The sequence below is a fragment of the Acytostelium subglobosum genome (genome assembly GCF_000787575.1).
Source record: "Acytostelium subglobosum LB1 DNA, scaffold: scaffold18, whole genome shotgun sequence".
Taxonomy (NCBI): domain Eukaryota; phylum Evosea; class Eumycetozoa; order Acytosteliales; family Acytosteliaceae; genus Acytostelium; species Acytostelium subglobosum.
Window position 1 is genome coordinate 79001 of NW_012236515.1, and position 18203 is coordinate 97203.

Sequence of the window (18203 nt, forward strand, 5' to 3'; positions counted from 1 at the left end):
AGTAGTACAACTATACTATTATGATTGATCGATTGATTGATTGATTGATTTGATTGATTGATCGAGAATGGTTGCTACTTTTTTTTTTGTTCTCGCTGCTTTAGTATCGCCCTGTGATAAATAGAATAGATAGATATTGTTTGTGTGATTGATCTAATGACGTTGTCAACGATGGATGATATAGAGATACAGATATAAATGTAATTGAAGATGGAATGATGATGATGATGGATTTGATTGTTTGTTTGAGAGAGTGAGTAAGAGATAGAGAGAAAAAGAAAGAGAGAGCGCAAAGGTAGTTAATGATGATGAGTGATTTGTGATTGGTTGATTGTGTGTGTTAGTGAGTGAGTGTGATTGAGATGATGATTATTGATTGATTGTGTGTATGTGTATGAGCGTGTGTGTGTGTGTGTGTATGATAGTTGTACATAAACACACTACAAACATATCAAAATAGCTCTATTTTTGATTTGATTTTAATTAATTTTTTATTCATTCATATAAAATGGGGTACGCTGAAGCGTTGTCAATGGAAAGAATCTATGGGATGAAATGATGGTGGGTGGTTGAATCTGGATACTCTAGTTTCACACACATTCATACCCTATTATGACTATGAATTGGCAATGCCAATCGGCTTTGGTTTGACATGGAACCAACCGATGTCTATCACTATCTATCTTGGTGGGTGTGTGTGTGTAGTACTACCGTCGACAATTGGTATGTTGCCATGGCTAATGTTAATATCATATTATGTCTTTATTGTATTGCTCACGAACTGAATGTGAATTAAAACTTTTGTACTGAGTCCTCTGCTGCGTACTGGTCCACTGGATACTCATCTGGGTACAACTTCAAATGCTCGATCAGTTCCTGTTGCTGGAGTTTGAGGTGGTCGGGGATGTCATCGTAGACGTCGGTGAACAGCTCAGAGATCTTTGGCTTCTTTTGTTTCTCGGCCTTCATGAGGGCATTCTTGACGGCCTCACGTGCCTCCTTGACGGTGGTCTTCTCGAGCTCCTCAGACCACCAACCCTTGCGGACCATGTAGTTCTTGAGTCTGTTGACGGGGTTCTTCTTCTCCTTCCAATGGTTGATCTCCTCGGTCGTGCGGTATCTGCTAGAGTCGTCGGACGTCGAGTGATGGCTGACTCTGTAGGTCATGGCCTCGATCAGCACGGGCAAGCCCTTCTCGACGGCGATCTCTCTGGCCATCTTGGTGACGTTGTACACGGCCCACAGATCGTTGCCGTCCACACGGAACGTGGTCATGCCGTAGCCGTTTGGTCCACGGCCAGCAATGCCGTCGCCACGGTACTGCTCGTGAGATGGTGTGCTGATAGCCCACTTGTTGTTGCGACAGAAGAAGATGCATGGTGCCGAGAGCGTGGCGGCAATGTTCATGGCGGCGTGGAAGTCTCCCTCAGAGGCAGCGCCCTCGCCGAAATATACAACGGTGCACGCCTTTTGGCCCAGCAGCTTCTGGGTGTAGGCAGCGCCCACAGCCTGTGGGAGCTGGGTGGTCAGTGGCGAGGAGATCGTCTGGACGTTGATGCGCTTCGAGCCAAAGTGCACGGGCATCTGACGGCCCTTGCCTGGGTCCAGCTCGTTGGAGCAGCACTGGTTGGCAATCTCGTCCAGCGTGAATCCTCTCCACATCAGCACACCGCTCTCACGGTACTGAGCAAAGATGGTGTCCTCCAACGTCAACGCCTGTGCACTGCCAATATGAATAGCCTCCTCACCAAACGATGTCATATAGAATGAGATACGTCCCTGTCTTTGAACATCATAAAAGATCGAATCCATTGTGTTCAACATCAACATTGTCGAGTACATCTTGGTGACCATCTCTTGAGAGAACTAAAGATGATGTATGAATGAGTGATGTTAGCATCATCATCATCAACATCATCACAATGTCTGTTGGTCACATACATTTGGATCAGCAGATGGAGGATTGACAACACCATTCTGGTCCATGACAGTATAGCATGGGATGTAATCCTTTAGGACTTGTGGCTCCAACTTGTTGGTGTATTCAAAGTGATCTTTCTCCTCATGTGGCTCTTGATGATTCTTTGATGAGTAGTTGTTGACCTTCTTATTGTTGTTGTTGTATAAAGTAGTAGAGTTACAAAAGAGTGCCGATGATGAGGAGGGTGCAACTCTGGTGAATGTTTGATTGGTCGATGCGTTTATCAGACGCTTGGCAAGTTGGCGAGTTGACATCATCATCATATCTTTCTTGATATTCTGCTACTAATACTAATACTAGTTATATAAATATAATGTGATGTACAATACAAATGAACAACTTTTTATGAAACCTATGATGATGACAATCTTTTTTACTCCTTCTCCATTCGCACGAATGATTTTTGCAGATTTTTTTCCCTTTTGGAAATTTCAGAGTCCCAATGACTAGCCCATCACTCAAACTAAAAACCATTCAGAACTACTGGTAACGTTATCATTGTTGTAAGTTCACTAAGAGAAACATTCATTCATTCAAACACACACAATTAATGAACTTAAGTTTATTTGTTCGACTCGATAGCAACAATAAGATAATAATAATAATAATGAGTAACAATAAAAGAGAAAGAGAACATGACAATCTGAATGATAACAATGATGATGGCGACACACCTGGAAATGTGAGTACTACAGCACCCCTCAGTTGAATGATCTGTCAGAGTATGTGAACATACTAACATATACATCTAAGAAATCATTAAGGCTAGAAGATAAGGAGAGAATAGATGCATTGCCAAGTGTAATATCGAACAATGATGATGATTCACTTCAAATTGGTAGAGCCACTTCAAAGTCTGATGCTGTCACTGGTGCACCTAATCGATTGGGTGGCGGTGGCGGAGGTATAAAGTTCAACATATCTACAAAGATCATGCCTACTTCTCAAACACCTGTAGTCGTATCTGTTGTTAATAATCGTGACTATGATGACGATGATCTGAAATCTACAAACGAGAAACAATCAACAACAGTGGACTCTACTCCTTTGACATCAAAGCTGAAACAACAGTCCCCTGTTGTATCATCAATTCATCCTCCTGTCTCAATTGGTCCAATGAAACCTGCTGTCAAACAAAGCAATGGCAGTGACAGTGACAGTGACAGTGACAGTGACAGCGATAGTGACAGTAGTGATGACAACAACAACAAAAACATTGGACCAATGGTTGGTCCACCAAGACCACAACAACCTGCAAAGAAGGTCATTGATGACAATGGACAAGATGATGGTTCACTAATGGTTGGACCACCCAGACCACAAGCAAAGAGCAATAAGGATGACGATGATAGTGACAGCGATAGTGATAGCGATAGCGACAGTGATAGTGATGACAGTGAGGATGAGGAGAAGGAAACTGTTGAAAGATGGCTGGCACTTGTCAAGACTATACCAATATCACATGAGGTCGTCATGAAGAGTCATTCAAGAGCAGTCACATCAATATCAATTGAGACATCAGGTGCTAGGATGCTCACTGGAAGCTATGATTGCATGGTTCGTTTCTGGGACTTCAATGGCATGGACTCCTCACTAAAGTCATTCAGAGAGATTGAGCCAGTTGATGGTGCACAAGTTAGATCAGTATCATTCAATCCCGCTGGCGATCGATTCATGGTTCTCCCATGCACAGCTCAAATGAAGCTCTACGATAGGGATGGCTTTGCAAAGTATGTATTCAAACATGTCACTTTCAATAAATCAAATCAACTAACATCGACCATTCAATCTAGATCAGAGTATGTGGCAGGTGATAGATACATTCAAGACTTGAATCATACAAAGGGACATGTGTCCATCTTGACATCATGTTGTTGGAGTCCATCGACAAAGGACGAGATAATCACATCTTCAATCGATAGTACAATCAGAATATGGGACATCAACAATACCAAGAAGAATCTATCGGTCATCAAGTCAAAGGGTGCCAAGGGAAATAGAGTTGGCGTAACATGTTGCACGTACGATGCTCGCGGCGACGTCATTGCAGGTGGAGCACAAGATGGATGTATATCAACATGGGACAAGAGAAAGAACCTTTCGAAACCAACCATCTCCATACCAGAGGCGCACAAACTAAACACAGAGATATCAAGTGTCCAACTAGCAAGGGATGGCATATCAATGGTATCCCGAGGTTTGGATCACACTCTGCGGTTCTGGGACCTAAGGAACTTGACTGCGCCAGTCGTCGTGTTTGACGATCTCCAATGCGACTACCTCGAGCAAAACTGTCTCTTTGGATCACACGACAGATTGTTGGTCACAGGCACATCGTCTTTGGACAAGGGTGGCGATGGATCACTGGTGATCTATGACAAGGAAACACTTACCAAGATGAGACAGATCAGAATACCATCGGCCAGCGCGATCAGCATCCAGTGGAATCAAAAGTTGAATCAGATCATGGTCGGATGCTCCGATGGACAGGTCAGAGTATTCTACGATCCCCTGCTCTCGGAGAAGGGCATCAAGCTGTGTGCATCAAAGGCACCAAGGAAGAAGGATGCCGCAGACTATGTACCAGAGAAACCTATCATCACACCATTCGCACTGCCCCAATTCAAACAAACTAATCCATACACCAAGAAGGTTAAGAAGCCAAAGGTGGATCTGAACAAGCCAGACAAGTCAGTGCCAACAGCTGCAGCATCCAGAGGTCCCAATCTCACACAGCACTTGGTCAAGAACATGGGTCTGGTCAACAACACATCATGGATGGAGGATGCCAGAGATTCATTCCTCGCCAAGGCCGATCCAAAAGACAAGCAACTTGATCAGGAGCAGCAGGACTCTTCTACCAAGTAACAATCAAAAGAGAGTGAGAGAGATAGATACATTGATTGGATTCCATGATGTATTATTACAATGGAGTTGAATCAATCGAATATTGTAAATAAATATCAAGCTGCTACATGTAGCGGAGAGAGAGAGTGTGACGTGATATGACGGTGATGTGTTGAGCTGAATGTGTCGATGTGTACTGTCAATTAATTGGCCTTCAACTCGATTCCATAGCCAATGAAGAATGCAACCAGTGTTGTGATTGAACCATTGATCAACATGATGAGACCAGATACAACCCAGTTCTTGTTTGAAATGTATCCCTTGACTGAGCCCAGCAGGAACAATGTGATGCCAAACAGTAAGATGGAGATACCAAAGACAGTGTCAAACCCTGACTTTGTCTGGTAGTGACCGGCAACAACGAACGATAGCAATGGAATGCCTCCACAAACGATGAATGATAAAAATGTTACCATGGCTACAGAGTTGTTKGGTGAATGTTAGATTATGTACGTGATTCATGATCATGTGATCTGCACTACGTACCACTCTTGATTGCACCACTTGAACCGTCTGCATCTGGATTGCCACCATGTTGATCCATCATGATGATGGACATGACAGTTGACTTGTAAGGGAAGAGTAACTCTACGATTCTTGCAGCATCATCCTCTTCGAATCCCTTTGTCATGTATAATTGTTTCAAGTTCTCCTTCTCAATCTCTGGCTCAGAGTCTAGTTTCCTGTTTATTCCAATATGCGAAGAGAGTTAGTATGTAGTAGTCAACATCGATTTGATTGATGGGTTCATACTTTTCGAGCATCTTTGATTGTCTGATGAGATGATCCTCCTCAGCCTTCTCTGATACATAATCTCCGAAAGCCATTCCGAAGGCATCACCGACAAGATTGGCGAAACCAAGTACTAGTACCACTACTCTTGATAGACCAGCACCAGAAGCAGCAGCAACAATGGCAAATGTTGTAATAATACCATCCAAACCACCAAATACAATAGACTTTAATGCTTCACCTGCCTCCCTATTTCATAGTTAGTTAATGATAACAATGAAATCTTGATTCGATTGACACAATACTCTTTATGTGGTTCCTTTCTGTCCTCTTCATCGTGTACAGCCTTTGATGTAATGAGATCATTGTTCTCATAGGCTTCCTTTGCCTTTAGTATCTTGCTGCTGTTTGTAGGATTAAGACTTATCGAGCTCATTCTATCTATCTATCTATCTATCTATCTATCTATCTATCTATCTATCTATTTATTTATTTATCTATATCTATCCTATCTATTAATACACCACTCTCTATTTCTGTACTCGTCATTCAATCAAACAATCAAACAATCATATGATTAAGAAGAAGAAGAGGAGGAGAAGACCTTCTACACATTGATTTAGATTTTTTCGGCTTGTTTTGGTGCAACCCTTGTTTGCTACCAAATTAGTTGGTGTTGACCCCTTGCAAAAGCATAGCGTCTGTGCTGTGGACGTCATTGGCAAAGTTGATCGGAGAGCAGTCATTCATCCATTGGTATAGTTCATCTATTAGGCATTCAAATACTACTATAATGTTATTATTAGGACGATGTCAGTAACAGGAATAGTAGTCTATAATGTATTATATATATTACCTTTCTCGTTGTTATTGTTGGATTCTGAAGTAACAACAACTACACCAAGTATTTGTCCAAGTCTATCCTTGGTAATTGGAATAATGTCTTTGTTGTTTTTGCCATAGAGATCGATTGCAGTTGATAAACACATAAATGCCAATGATGATGGATTGTCAATTAGAAGTGGCAATGGAGTCAATGCACAGTCGTTCAAAAGATCCAATGCACTCTGTCCAATCACTGGTAGTTTGTCATGTGCAATGCTATCATCCAGGAAATGTACAAAGTGTAACAAATAGTTATGTGGTACTTTGACACTACTACTTAATGATACATCGAAGCTCAATGTTCTCAACAATACCTGTTCCATCTTGATTATGTTATCCTTCAATGTATAATATGTCTGGCGGTGGTGGACAATTCATTAGTTAGTCAATCTAATCAAGTTCATTGATCTAACCAACCTACCTCATCAATGAGTAACTTCTTGTTGGTCAATACATAGTATCCAACATTGAGTATATCTCTAATGCGTAGTTCAATGGGTGATGAGTAGTTGAGTTTGGTCGCTACCAATATTGATGCCATTCCAACTATCTATTGTATTGAATGATTTAATAAATGAGTCAGCCAGTTAACCAGTCAGCCAGTCATTGGATGTTGTCACTATGACAACAACGTACATATTTGTTATATTGTCCAATTGATCTATGCCGCAGGTATCTCTGGAAGATGGTGGTTGCATGATAGTATATTACAGAGTCACTTGTACAAGGCAAGTAAGTAAGTTAGTTATCTCGCTCGAATGGATGGATGATGGATCATCCTTCAAACAACAAACATATATACATTGGTAACATTAGGCAACATCGTCTAATATAATACAACGACATCTTTAATTGGTTATAGAATGTACTCCATTCTACTTGTTGTTGTTGTTGTAAGTTGATTGTAAACAATTGTCTAATGATTCCTTCGATTGATGATGTTGAAGTTGTAGTAGTTGTTGTCGTTGTCATCTTTGAAAGAATGAATGAATGAAGAAAGGATGCACACTTATGAAGATTAATGTTTATTTGAGGGATGCTCATCTGGCGCGATCCCCTCTGTCATCCATGCCATCGCGCAGAACACTCCACCAATTATTCAATCAATGAATATAGTTATAGTGATACGCTTGGAGAGATTGATTGATTGATGATGGTGTTGGATTTGAATGATGATGATCGCACTGTGATGAGCCAGCCACAGCCAACTAACTAGCTACTACTTGTTTAGATTAACTTCCTCTGCTTGAAATATCTCTTCAGGTAGGTGATCTGGAAGGTGGCAGTGCCAATCAGGACAAAGATACAAAAGATGGCCAACCATGCAACTCTAGAGTTTGTCGATTCGTTTGTGTTTCTCATGGTCTCCTCTCTGCCCTTCATGTACATGAGCTCATTCTTGATAGAGTCGACAGAGTCCTCAATCTTCTTCAACTCAACCTCTGATGGCTTGAGTGTACCCTTGGTGATCAGATCAGTGTAGTCATGTGCCTCTGCTCCACTCTTGATCTCCAATCTAACTGTTCTGCTCAGTGGCATAACTGATGCATCTGTTGGAGTTGATTGATGTATGTATGTTAGGTGTCTGTCTGTCTGTCTGTTGGGTGTCAATGATAGGACTTACGTGGTCTGTAAGCGTCCAAGAAACAGAAGAGGTATTCACCGGCCTCATGGGCAGTGAAGGCAAAGTTGCTGCTCTTGGCATCTTGGTTGTCATGCAACAATGATCCATGTGCATCACGAATCTATAATGGTCATATTGTGTATGAATGAATGTATGAATGAATGATTGTGTTAGATGACATGATGATGGCTAAATCTCTTGTTTGTTGGTTGATAGACACATACATAGACCTTCATCTGCATGCTTTGCATGATCAACTCTGTTGGATAGGCAATGTTCTTTGACAGTTTATCAGAGATATCGTATGAACCCTTGACCAGAGTGTCTCTTCTGAACTCCTCGACCAAACACTTCTCCTCAGCAGGACGCACCTCAAACATGAATGAATGAGCTGCCTGGATGGCAATGACTGCCAACAAACAAACTATCACTATTGATCTCATTCTATCTATCTATCTATCTATCTATATTCTAACTATATATTATATTATATGATATAAATAACAAACTATCTTGAAACAAATAAATGAATAAATTGAATGCAATGTGATGTGCTCAAACCTGAAGGAAGCGGTGACTCACCTGTTGGTTGCGAACATCACAAAGGTGGTGTTTGAAAAAAAAAAAAAGGGACTTCGTGTGTTTCACAAAGCAACCTTGTGTGTGTGATTGATCAACACTGGAAGTCTGGATGGTTGATGTTTATTGACTTGGTCTTGGACCTTATTCTAATGGTACCATTACGACTATCAATATAACTGTGTTCATGTTTGTTTATCTCTATCTCTATCTATCTATTAGTACAATCCAACCTCTCTCTTCTTGGCGTCTTGCTTCCACTGTGATTGATTGATTGATTGAATGATGAGGGTACGTAATTTATGTTAATAACAATCAATTTGAATAAGGCTCATTCAAAAATTTCAATAAAATACCTTTGGCATCTTCTTAAACTCATCTCTGGACATTGAAGTGACTGTTTGGAAATCGGCATTCTCCAAGTAGTCCTGTTAATTGTTTGATTGAGCTTGGAGTTAGTGTATTTGATCCCATGGGTTTGGGAAGCCCGCCGGAATGGCTGGCCATGTCTATAACATACCTCCAATTTTGTTGGATCCAAAGTCTTATCCTTCTTGGCTCTTTCTTTTACAGCGTCCACAAGGATTCTCTATTTAATCGCGACGGATGATGATGACGATATTGTTAGTTCCAAAGTGTCATTTTGATTGGGATGATAGCACAAACTTACAATCTGTGGGTTTGGACCAACGAGTGTGGCACCTGGTCTTGGACCAACAGTGGGCGATGTGGCTGTCTTGACTGGTGATGCAGATGCTGCTGGTGTGGATGGCTTGGCTGGTGATGCAGATGCTGCTGGTGTTGAAACAGTCTTGTGGACCACTGGAGCAGACGACACTGGTGCTGGTGTTGGTGCTGGTGCAGAGACAAGAGTTGGTGTCGAAACCTTTGGAGATGGTGCTGTCTGCGAAACCTGAGCCTGTGATACAACTGGTGCTGATGGCTTTGCTGCAACTGGTGCTGCTGGCTTTGATGCAACTGGAGCTGGAGTTGGTGCTGGAGTTGGTGCTGGGGCTGGGGTGACGACTGGAGCAGCCTTTGATACGACTGGGGCAGCCTTTGAAACGACTGGAGCAGCCTTTGATACTACTGGTGCTGCTGGAGCAGAGACGAGAGTTGGAGTTGACACCTTGTGAGCTGAAGGTGTTGTTTGTGAAACTTGAGCTTGAACGGCCACTGGTGCAGCGGGTTTTGATGGAGCTGGTGTTGGTGTCACAGCTGGTGCCGCAGGTGCTGCTGCTGGAGTGCTCTTCTGTTTGGCCAATTCAGCCTTGATTGTTTGAGCCTCACTTCTAATGTTATCCAACTCCTTCTTGATCGAAATTGACTCCTTGATCAATCCTGCAGTGAATGTGATGGCTGACAATTCCTATTTTAGGAGGTCAATAAGAGATAGAGTGAGTGAATGATTGATCATTGAGAGTGAGTGATATAACATACACTTTTGATGGCATCTATCTCTGAATGGACCATTCTATATTCTTTTCTCTCTTAATAAATAGGGGCAAATATAACTACAATTATAACTACAATGATACTGACAACACTTAAGATGCTTTGGGCGATATATATTGTTGGTTTGATGAATGGATTGAAGCCAAAGCATATGATTTTTTATTAATTGGACCCAAAATGATCAGTGGCTTTCAGAAGGCAACAACTTCTGATCGATCGTAGTTCGTTGCAGATGAAAAATTGATGCTTTAGTGTGAGTTGATCAAACCGAGTCAATGGTGAATGCTAACATGATCACAAGAAGATAGACAAAGTCAAGGTCATTCATAAACAATAACGACAAGGACAACGACAAGATGGCAGGAGGAGCAGCAACAAAAATCAACACAATGGTGATAAAGATGGTCAGTCTGGCAAACACTGGCTTCTACTATACTACAACAAAGAGTGCAAAGCTAAGCACAAGAAAGCTGTTGCTGCGAAAGTATGACCCTGTCGTACAACAACATGTTCTGTTCAAGGTATGAATGCTATCATTGATTGATCGGTAGTGATACAGATAGAATACTGACCTTGTATGAATGATTTAACGTATAACAGGAAGAGAAGATTAGCAGAAAGAAGAAGTAATCATACTTGATCAACTCTATTATATATACATACATACATATACGACTACTACCACTACGATTACATTAACGACATTGCTGCTGCTTGGTTGAACAGAGAATATTAGATCAATGACACAACATTCATACATTCATTCTCTGAGCGCGATCAATCAAACATCACAGAGGGTCATCAATCAATCAATCAATCATACTTTGGATCAGAATACAGACGATGTACATAAACAACCGCACACAGCTGTTGACGCGCGATATTATCATGAACTTTAGATAGACTCTTGGATGTTGTTGATAATGATACAGATACATTCATTTATGTTTGATTGTTGGATGGTTGGATAGATGGATGGACGGACGGATGAACGGATGTATATATATATAAGGTTATTTCAACTGATGTTGGAGTATTTGACGCATGGAATGCACCTCTTTGGTCAGGAAGTTAAAGTCTGCTGGTGGAGGTGGTACCTTTGGTGCTGTCTTTGGTAGTTCAACGCCCTCGAGGTCAAGCAGTTTGAGCTTGAGACTCAAGTTGACCAATGTCTTGTACTCCTCAATTGTCTCGGGACATTCAAAGGGCTTCTTGGTGATGGCTCGGATGCAGTCGACAAAGTTGGAGTGATCGTCACGTGAGTTGCCAACCAAATCAAACACTTCCTTGCCCAGCGTCACTTGGAAGAAGTGTTGCTGCTGTTGTTGCTGTTGCTGTGCCTTGGTGTCTGGCTTCTGGCGACCCCTTGATGCATCGGTCGGTGCAGCCGTGGCGCTGAACGTTATATCGGTGAGCCTGACATTGACGTAGGACATTGGATTGCTCTTTTCCGCAGACAATGGACTGGCGGGAGTGGACGCCAGTGTCGGTGATTGAGGTGTCGTCTGTGGAACCATACTCGATGATCCAGTGAGCTCTTGGCGATTGCTTGATGTTGACGCTGGTTGTGATTGGGCAGAGGGGGTGTTTGCTTGGCTCGTTGGATCCTGGCTGCAATACGAGTATTGAATCTCGTCCTGGGTGCCTGGCGCCAGTCGGACAAACATATTGGTAAATGTTTGTGTGGATGTCTTGCCCTTGATAGGCTTCTGAAGTTTAAAGTAGATGCCCTCCGTCATGATGGCAATCTTTTGATTCTTTACCACCTCCATCATGTCATTCTGCACCACCAGCTTCAATTGCTTGATGTCCTCATTCTCAATATTGTCATCATCATTGTGGAACATGTTGGTCTTCTTTGATGATCCTGTCGCCCAGTTAAACTGATGATGTAATGTGTGTTAGTCATGAATGTAAAGTCATGGATAATGTTACAACATACAGCTTCCAGGGTAGTTGGCTTCGTTTCCAGTGCTGTGACAATAGCTTGCTTCACAGTGGCAATCACTTTGGGGAACTCCATGTAACTGGCGTTCATCGTATCCCATGTCAGGCTGAATGATTGATTGATTGGGTGAGTGAGTTAGTGATTGAGCCCCATTGTCCATACTAGTATCCTAGTGTCTACATACTCTAGAAGCTTGAACGCGATACAATAGACCTCTTCAAAGGCATTCTTGTGTGAGAATAGTATCGGGAATATTGGCAGGTCTGGATTACTATCCTCTGATACGCTAAAGAGTTCAAAGAACATGCATCTGTGTGAGGTTGATACCGGCCACCGCCACTGGGTAGTCACGCTCCTTCCTCTCGACCTGACTACTGATCAACTTTCTAAACTGCTCGGTGTGATTCTCTGCGATGTAGATCAGGTTGTCCAGACCAAACACGCCCATGCCTCTAAAGTCTGTGGCCGGATCTGTTCCCTGGAATCCCAATATCTTCCATTGCTCCGACACTCTACTCTCCAACTTGACACTTGGGAATGTTGTCGTCCACAACTTCATCAGCAATGCTTCATGGTCCTGTGATTCCTTGCTATAAGATACATTCTTTCTTTGTTTGATCAATGATAGTTTGTGTTTCTGATGATTGATTGGAATGATTCCAAGAGAGTGAGTATGAACGATCAATCAATCAATCAATCAATCAACATACCTGGTAAACATAGAGTTGTTTCTTCAACTCATGTGATACATTTGATTCATAGAGTCGCCTGAGCTTGGTGTTGATATCGAGTTCGTCCAGTTTGGAAAAGACTGTGATGAGCTCATCAGATTGTGACTTGGCCAATGTTCCATTGATTAGGGCAAGTGCATTGAGTTGAATGTCCACCGTGGACGATGAGAGCAATGCCAGTATGTTGGCATAGAGTGTTTGATATTGACCACTGGTGGCGGGCGTCAGCTTGAGATACTGATCAAAGAGCTCGCGCTGGCCATTTGGCTTGGCCGTGCAGTACTGTGTGAGAATGGAGAGACAGGTCTTGGTGATCGATGGTATCAGGTTGGGGTCGGCAATCATGACCAACAGGCGTTTGACGAGGGTCATGGGCAGCGACACGGTGGCAAAGTCATATTGACATGCCGAGTGAATGGCGATCAGCGCATAGGCCATTGTGTTTCCAGTGAGATCATTCATCTGCTCCTCGATCAAACGTATACCATCCTTCTCAAGGAACCGACGCGTGCTGGTCTCATCCTTGAGCAGGTCCTTCAGATGGAACAGTGCCTTCTTCTTTAGTGACAGGTCATTGAGTGAGGACAGTGCCGACTCGACTGAGGTGAATGTGATTGGCATCGGTGATGTTGTTTGTTGTTGTGCTCCGGGCGAGGTCGGTGTGCTACCAGAGGTGGACATTGGGTTTGGTGAAGTTGCTCCAGTGACTCCAGGGCTAGTTGTATGTGATTGAGGTGATGTTGGCATTGGTGATGGTGATGTTGATGTGTGAACTGGTGCTGGTGCTGGTGCTGGTGCTGGTGATGGCGTTGGTGCTGGCTTGGGTGTTGTTACTGATGGTGCTGGCGTTGGTACTGCTGATGGCATTGGTGCTGGCTTCGGTGTTGGTGTTGTTGCTGATGGTGCAACTGATGATGAACCAAGGGTTGGTCTGTTTGTTGAAAGGAATGAAGAAGGAGGCGACAATGGCGCYTCCGCCAAGGAATGAATGTTGAGTTGCCGTCCTATTTCTATCGGCTCTAACAAACACTGATTGACCTGTAGCAGGTTGAGGAATAGTACTCCTTGGCTTGAGTATCAAGTGACATCCATCAGTGACTAGGAATAAGTTTGATCTCTGTGATGTTGCGTTGGTTGTTGTATAAGTATGATTGATTGATTGATTGAATGAATGATTGATTACTACATACTTCGATTAGAGTACCATTTGTAGAGGTTGTCAAAGCATAGTCAGAGAATGAAGTGATACTAAACTGTATACATATTCTCTGTGTGAGATCTCTCAAGTCTAGAGGGTCCGACGCAGGTTCATATGTGATTTGCTTGGTCTTGTCATTGAACTGAACGGACAACTTCATCCTTTGACTGAGTTTGTGTGTGTGTATCTTATATATATATGTATTTATAAGTTGTTGTTAATAATGAAGTCAAGTTTAAAGTGTTGAGATGGTTGATTGAATGATAGATAGGGTGGCTGGCATTCAAGGCTTGGCTCACAATGTTGCAAAGATTGTTTTGCCGAAGAAGAAAATCCAGATTGTTATGAAGTTATTTGAAAGCTTTGATGAAAAAAACTATCAAATGCGTATGTTCACAGTTTCATTCATTCTCTTCAATCAATCACACACATAGAAGGGAAGAGATAACATAAATAATAATAATAATAATAATATAATCAAGATAATTATAATGTCTGATGTCAATATATCAAAGTTAAAGGTAGCTGAGCTAAAGGAGGAGTTGACAAAGAGAGGTTTGAGTACTTCTGGCATGTTGAAGCCTGCCTTGGTAGAGGCATTGAAGAAACAAATGGACTTGGAAGCACAACAAGCTTCTTCTTCTTCTTCGGCTCAGCAACAACAACAATCAGAAGAGGTAGCAGTACCTAAAGAGGATTCGCCAAAGCCCAACGAAGATGTTACTACCAAAATTGATGCAGAGACAGAGACCGAGATGAAAGATGATCGACAACAACAGGTGGAGACAACATCATCAATCAAAGAGGATACAATGAGTGATGATGCAGTGGTCGCGACAGATAACCAGCAGCACAATAACAATAACAACAATGATGATGATGATGAGAGCAAGCTTCAAGATGAAAAGAAGAACAAGTTAAAGGAGAAGTTGGAGAAGGAGACAAGAGAGCGAGAGGATAAGCTAAAGGAGCAGTTGGGGAAAGATCGTGATGATAGAAAGAGAAAGGAATTGGAGAGCAGTGGAAGTGGCACTAATATCATCATCAATTCAAGTGACATTGATAACAAGAGACAACGTGTGGATGGTCCATCATCATCATCATCTAACAACGTCGATGAAAAGGTTGATGTATCATCAGCAAAGAAGCCAGTCAGCAGGACATTGCTCATTGTCAACTTTATCAGACCGTTCAGAGTGGAGCATGCGAAACAATTGATGTCAGAGACTGGCACCGTGGAGCAGTTCTGGATGAACGATGTAAGGTCATACTGCTTTGTCACCTTTGCCACAGAGGAGGAGGCCATTGCCACGCGCAATCGTCTGCATGGACTAGTGTGGCCTGAGCTCAACAGAACAAAGCTGTCAGTGGAGTACTCATCAGAGAAGGAGTTTGAGATTGCTCAAAAGCATTCACGATCAAGTGTGCCTGTCATTAGTGAGGCGCCAGAGCCAGTGGCTGCTGGCAATGGAGGCAAACAAAAGCAACAAAAGAAGAAACAACAACAGAATGAATCCGATACATCTTCAAACAAATCAACGACTTCATCGGCATCAACAACTTCAACAACAACGACTACAACAACTACACCACCACCTCCAGCACTATCAAAGGGTAAGTCCAAGTCCTCCGCCTATATTCCAACGATCAGTTCGAACATTTACTTACCAATCAATCAAACAATCAATCAATGATTTTAGCGGATATGGATAAACTTTATCGAAAGACAGTCACAAAACCAGAGATTTACTACTTGCCATTGACCGATGAAGAAGTAGAAGCAAGGAAAATCAGACAAAGGAATGGCTCCAAACTACCTTTTGTTGTTGGACCATCCACTGACATACGTAAAGATCCAGGTGTTGTTGAAAAGTAATACTATATCAACTCTACCCTTTACCTAATTAGTTAGGTTATTGCAATACTTTGTAACTGTAATATTCTCTCTTTCTGGTCTTGCAATGTGAACATCACAACACACACCATTCATTCAATCAACAACATCTTCCTCCATTGGGGTGAATATAGTGTGTGTATCTGCTCAAAGAGAGATGCTATTAACCCTTGTTTGGGCTTGGCGTGTGTATGTGTGGATGGTGAACATACATACATACTAACAACAACAACAACACTCACCTCTCTCTTCAACTCACAATTTAAATTGTATTGGATTGGACTCACTCCCAATCAATCATCATCATTGAACATCCTCTCAACATATTTGCATTATTCATTCAATAATAGTATTATCTCTTCGTTTTATCTCTTCCGTTCAAGTATTAAACATCAACAAACATTATAGAAATGAAGTTAGATTGGGTTCTTCCAGACAGACATGTGTTCCCCTCCATTGTGGCTACCAGTGCCATCTCAATGTGGACATACCAAGCATTCATGGTAAAGAGGGCTCGTGATAAGGCAAACGTAAGTCATTCAAACAACATTAAATTGATTGGAAAGGTGGTTCTAACTAGTAACACAAATAATAGGTCAAGGCACCAAATGTTAATGGAGATGAGGAGTTTGAGAAGGTCTTGGTCAGCTACCAACATACCACAGAGGGTCTTCCAAGTGTGTTGGCCTCTTCATTCCTGTGTTCCTACTTCCTTTGTCCAAAGGCATCTCTTGGACTTGGTCTTGGATGGGTACTCTCTAGACTGGTCTTCTCCTGCAACTACTGTTGCAACAAAGAGAAGGATTGTAGTTGGATGGTAAGTAAAATAATTATTCTTTTGTTGATCAATACTAACATATATACATACTTTAGAAATGTATCCATTTGGCATTGTCCCATGGATGCCACATTGGATTGCTACTGGGTAGCATCTTTGGTATTGCAGTTTCTCTGTCCAACAGACACCTTTTGATCAAGGGAGCTTAAATAATCATTCATCTCATAACTTTGAGACAAACTCTTCTTGTATACATCATTTCCAAATCATCAATAAACATACATACATCATCAACTATAGCAAAGTATAATCAATCTTTCAAGTTCATATCTCAATGATTATGTTTACTATAATGTTTGTGACTTGTAGAATTGTTCCAAGTTATCGGCTTGATTTCCTGTTATGAATCCACCAGTTAGACTCTCTGTAAGTGCTAGGATACTATTATCACTGAATACTCTGATGCAGTAGTCATGGTAGAACATTGAAAGGATGATGGACAGGGACCTTGGTAACAACCGCCAGTTGTTTTGGAAATAGTCTTGGTGCAACTTTAAAGTCTCGATGGTCGGTGGAATGTTAGTATCATGAAATGGTTGGCTGTAGTTCCAACCCAGCTCTAGCTTGGAGACTGATCTAGGAATGACATCAACTGCCAATGGTTGATTGAATTTGGTACCAAAGATCAGAGTGTGCATGTTGTTGGAAAGTACACCTAGGTCCAAAGGTTTGTTGAACTCATGACCAAAGGATAGATGCTTGAGTGAAGATGGTAGGGATCCAACAGCTAACGGTTGATTGAAATTCATTCCAAAAGATAGGTATGTCAAGTTGGATGGTAACGAAGAAGGAGGAATAGGTTGATTGAATAAATTTCCAAACACCAATCGTTTGATTGACACTGGTAGATGAATATTGTCAAGAGGAAGATTGAAATCCATTCCAAACTGGATATCAGTGACAGTGTTTGGAATGACCCCTTCGAGAATTGGTTTGTTGTACTCTCTTCCAAAGGTAATCCTTGTTACATTGGCAGGAATCTGATTGGGGTACAATTGTTGATTGAACTTCTTTCCAAACTCCCAGTGCCAGGCATTCGAAGGGATCTCACCACTCTCTAGATTCTCCTTGGTGATGATAATATGGAAGGTATTACGTGCACCCAGTTCCTCTGTGTTTCATAGGCTATCAATTAGGAATCAATCAACTTAGATCCAATCTGAGATAAGTACATACCATCATTCAGGTCAGGTTCAGTTGGGACAGGCATTCTTTCTAAGGACAACTTGACTTGATCTGCAAATGATCTAAGTTTGAAACTATCACTCTGGTAGAATGAAGTGTTCATGGATCGCAATAGCTTTGTATCGAACAAAAGATATTTCTGTCGATCATTGTAGAAGTTCTTGCAGGTCAATGCCAAGCAAACTCTATCGACATTATCAAGGTTACAAATGATATGTTGAAGAATATAGTATAACATTGTTTAGT

The 18203-nt window shown here is 41.8% G+C and overlaps 12 protein-coding genes across 12 annotated transcripts; 4 read left to right on the forward strand and 8 right to left on the reverse strand.

Annotated features, from left to right (window-relative positions):
* Positions 1 to 798: 798 nt before the first annotated feature.
* SAMD00019534_083280 (hypothetical protein) lies at positions 799 to 2262 on the reverse strand (the record flags this gene model as incomplete). Its single annotated transcript, XM_012896219.1, has 2 exons — positions 799 to 1866; positions 1942 to 2262. Coding segments are annotated over 2 exons (1389 nt in total), but the record flags the coding sequence as incomplete, so codon positions are not given.
* Positions 2263 to 2640: 378 nt separating this feature from the next.
* On the forward strand, positions 2641 to 4849 carry SAMD00019534_083290 (hypothetical protein; the record flags this gene model as incomplete). The annotated part of the gene is made up of 3 exons (XM_012896220.1): positions 2641 to 2663; positions 2746 to 3711; positions 3775 to 4849. The coding sequence occupies 3 exons, from the start codon at positions 2641 to 2643 to the stop codon at positions 4847 to 4849; spliced, it is 2064 nt and encodes a 687-aa protein (XP_012751674.1).
* A 182-nt stretch (positions 4850 to 5031) lies between these two features.
* SAMD00019534_083300 (hypothetical protein) lies at positions 5032 to 6056 on the reverse strand (the record flags this gene model as incomplete). The annotated part of the gene is made up of 4 exons (XM_012896221.1): positions 5032 to 5306; positions 5375 to 5571; positions 5642 to 5869; positions 5926 to 6056. 4 exons carry the CDS (start codon positions 6054 to 6056, stop codon positions 5032 to 5034), a joined length of 831 nt encoding a protein of 276 aa, XP_012751675.1.
* A 230-nt stretch (positions 6057 to 6286) lies between these two features.
* Positions 6287 to 7046, reverse strand: SAMD00019534_083310 (hypothetical protein; the record flags this gene model as incomplete). Its single annotated transcript, XM_012896222.1, has 3 exons — positions 6287 to 6408; positions 6477 to 6861; positions 6927 to 7046. The coding sequence occupies 3 exons, from the start codon at positions 7044 to 7046 to the stop codon at positions 6287 to 6289; spliced, it is 627 nt and encodes a 208-aa protein (XP_012751676.1).
* Positions 7047 to 7735: 689 nt separating this feature from the next.
* On the reverse strand, positions 7736 to 8572 carry SAMD00019534_083320 (hypothetical protein; the record flags this gene model as incomplete). Its single annotated transcript, XM_012896223.1, has 3 exons — positions 7736 to 8055; positions 8130 to 8250; positions 8354 to 8572. Coding segments are annotated over 3 exons (660 nt in total), but the record flags the coding sequence as incomplete, so codon positions are not given.
* Positions 8573 to 8926: 354 nt separating this feature from the next.
* On the reverse strand, positions 8927 to 10181 carry SAMD00019534_083330 (hypothetical protein; the record flags this gene model as incomplete). The annotated part of the gene is made up of 5 exons (XM_012896224.1): positions 8927 to 8968; positions 9065 to 9136; positions 9229 to 9297; positions 9379 to 10077; positions 10149 to 10181. 5 exons carry the CDS (start codon positions 10179 to 10181, stop codon positions 8927 to 8929), a joined length of 915 nt encoding a protein of 304 aa, XP_012751678.1.
* A 344-nt stretch (positions 10182 to 10525) lies between these two features.
* SAMD00019534_083340 (hypothetical protein) lies at positions 10526 to 10793 on the forward strand (the record flags this gene model as incomplete). Its single annotated transcript, XM_012896225.1, has 2 exons — positions 10526 to 10684; positions 10764 to 10793. Coding segments are annotated over 2 exons (189 nt in total), but the record flags the coding sequence as incomplete, so codon positions are not given.
* A 383-nt stretch (positions 10794 to 11176) lies between these two features.
* On the reverse strand, positions 11177 to 12417 carry SAMD00019534_083350 (hypothetical protein; the record flags this gene model as incomplete). The annotated part of the gene is made up of 3 exons (XM_012896226.1): positions 11177 to 12046; positions 12106 to 12217; positions 12296 to 12417. The coding sequence occupies 3 exons, from the start codon at positions 12415 to 12417 to the stop codon at positions 11177 to 11179; spliced, it is 1104 nt and encodes a 367-aa protein (XP_012751680.1).
* Positions 12407 to 14200, reverse strand: SAMD00019534_083360 (hypothetical protein; the record flags this gene model as incomplete). The annotated part of the gene is made up of 4 exons (XM_012896227.1): positions 12407 to 12748; positions 12822 to 13773; positions 13871 to 13959; positions 14033 to 14200. 4 exons carry the CDS (start codon positions 14198 to 14200, stop codon positions 12407 to 12409), a joined length of 1551 nt encoding a protein of 516 aa, XP_012751681.1.
* A 331-nt stretch (positions 14201 to 14531) lies between these two features.
* On the forward strand, positions 14532 to 15916 carry SAMD00019534_083370 (hypothetical protein; the record flags this gene model as incomplete). The annotated part of the gene is made up of 2 exons (XM_012896228.1): positions 14532 to 15654; positions 15741 to 15916. The coding sequence occupies 2 exons, from the start codon at positions 14532 to 14534 to the stop codon at positions 15914 to 15916; spliced, it is 1299 nt and encodes a 432-aa protein (XP_012751682.1).
* Positions 15917 to 16344: 428 nt separating this feature from the next.
* On the forward strand, positions 16345 to 16921 carry SAMD00019534_083380 (hypothetical protein; the record flags this gene model as incomplete). Its single annotated transcript, XM_012896229.1, has 3 exons — positions 16345 to 16464; positions 16530 to 16751; positions 16808 to 16921. 3 exons carry the CDS (start codon positions 16345 to 16347, stop codon positions 16919 to 16921), a joined length of 456 nt encoding a protein of 151 aa, XP_012751683.1.
* A 138-nt stretch (positions 16922 to 17059) lies between these two features.
* Positions 17060 to 17982, reverse strand: SAMD00019534_083390 (hypothetical protein; the record flags this gene model as incomplete). Its single annotated transcript, XM_012896230.1, has 2 exons — positions 17060 to 17883; positions 17949 to 17982. The coding sequence occupies 2 exons, from the start codon at positions 17980 to 17982 to the stop codon at positions 17060 to 17062; spliced, it is 858 nt and encodes a 285-aa protein (XP_012751684.1).
* Positions 17983 to 18203: the final 221 nt, after the last annotated feature.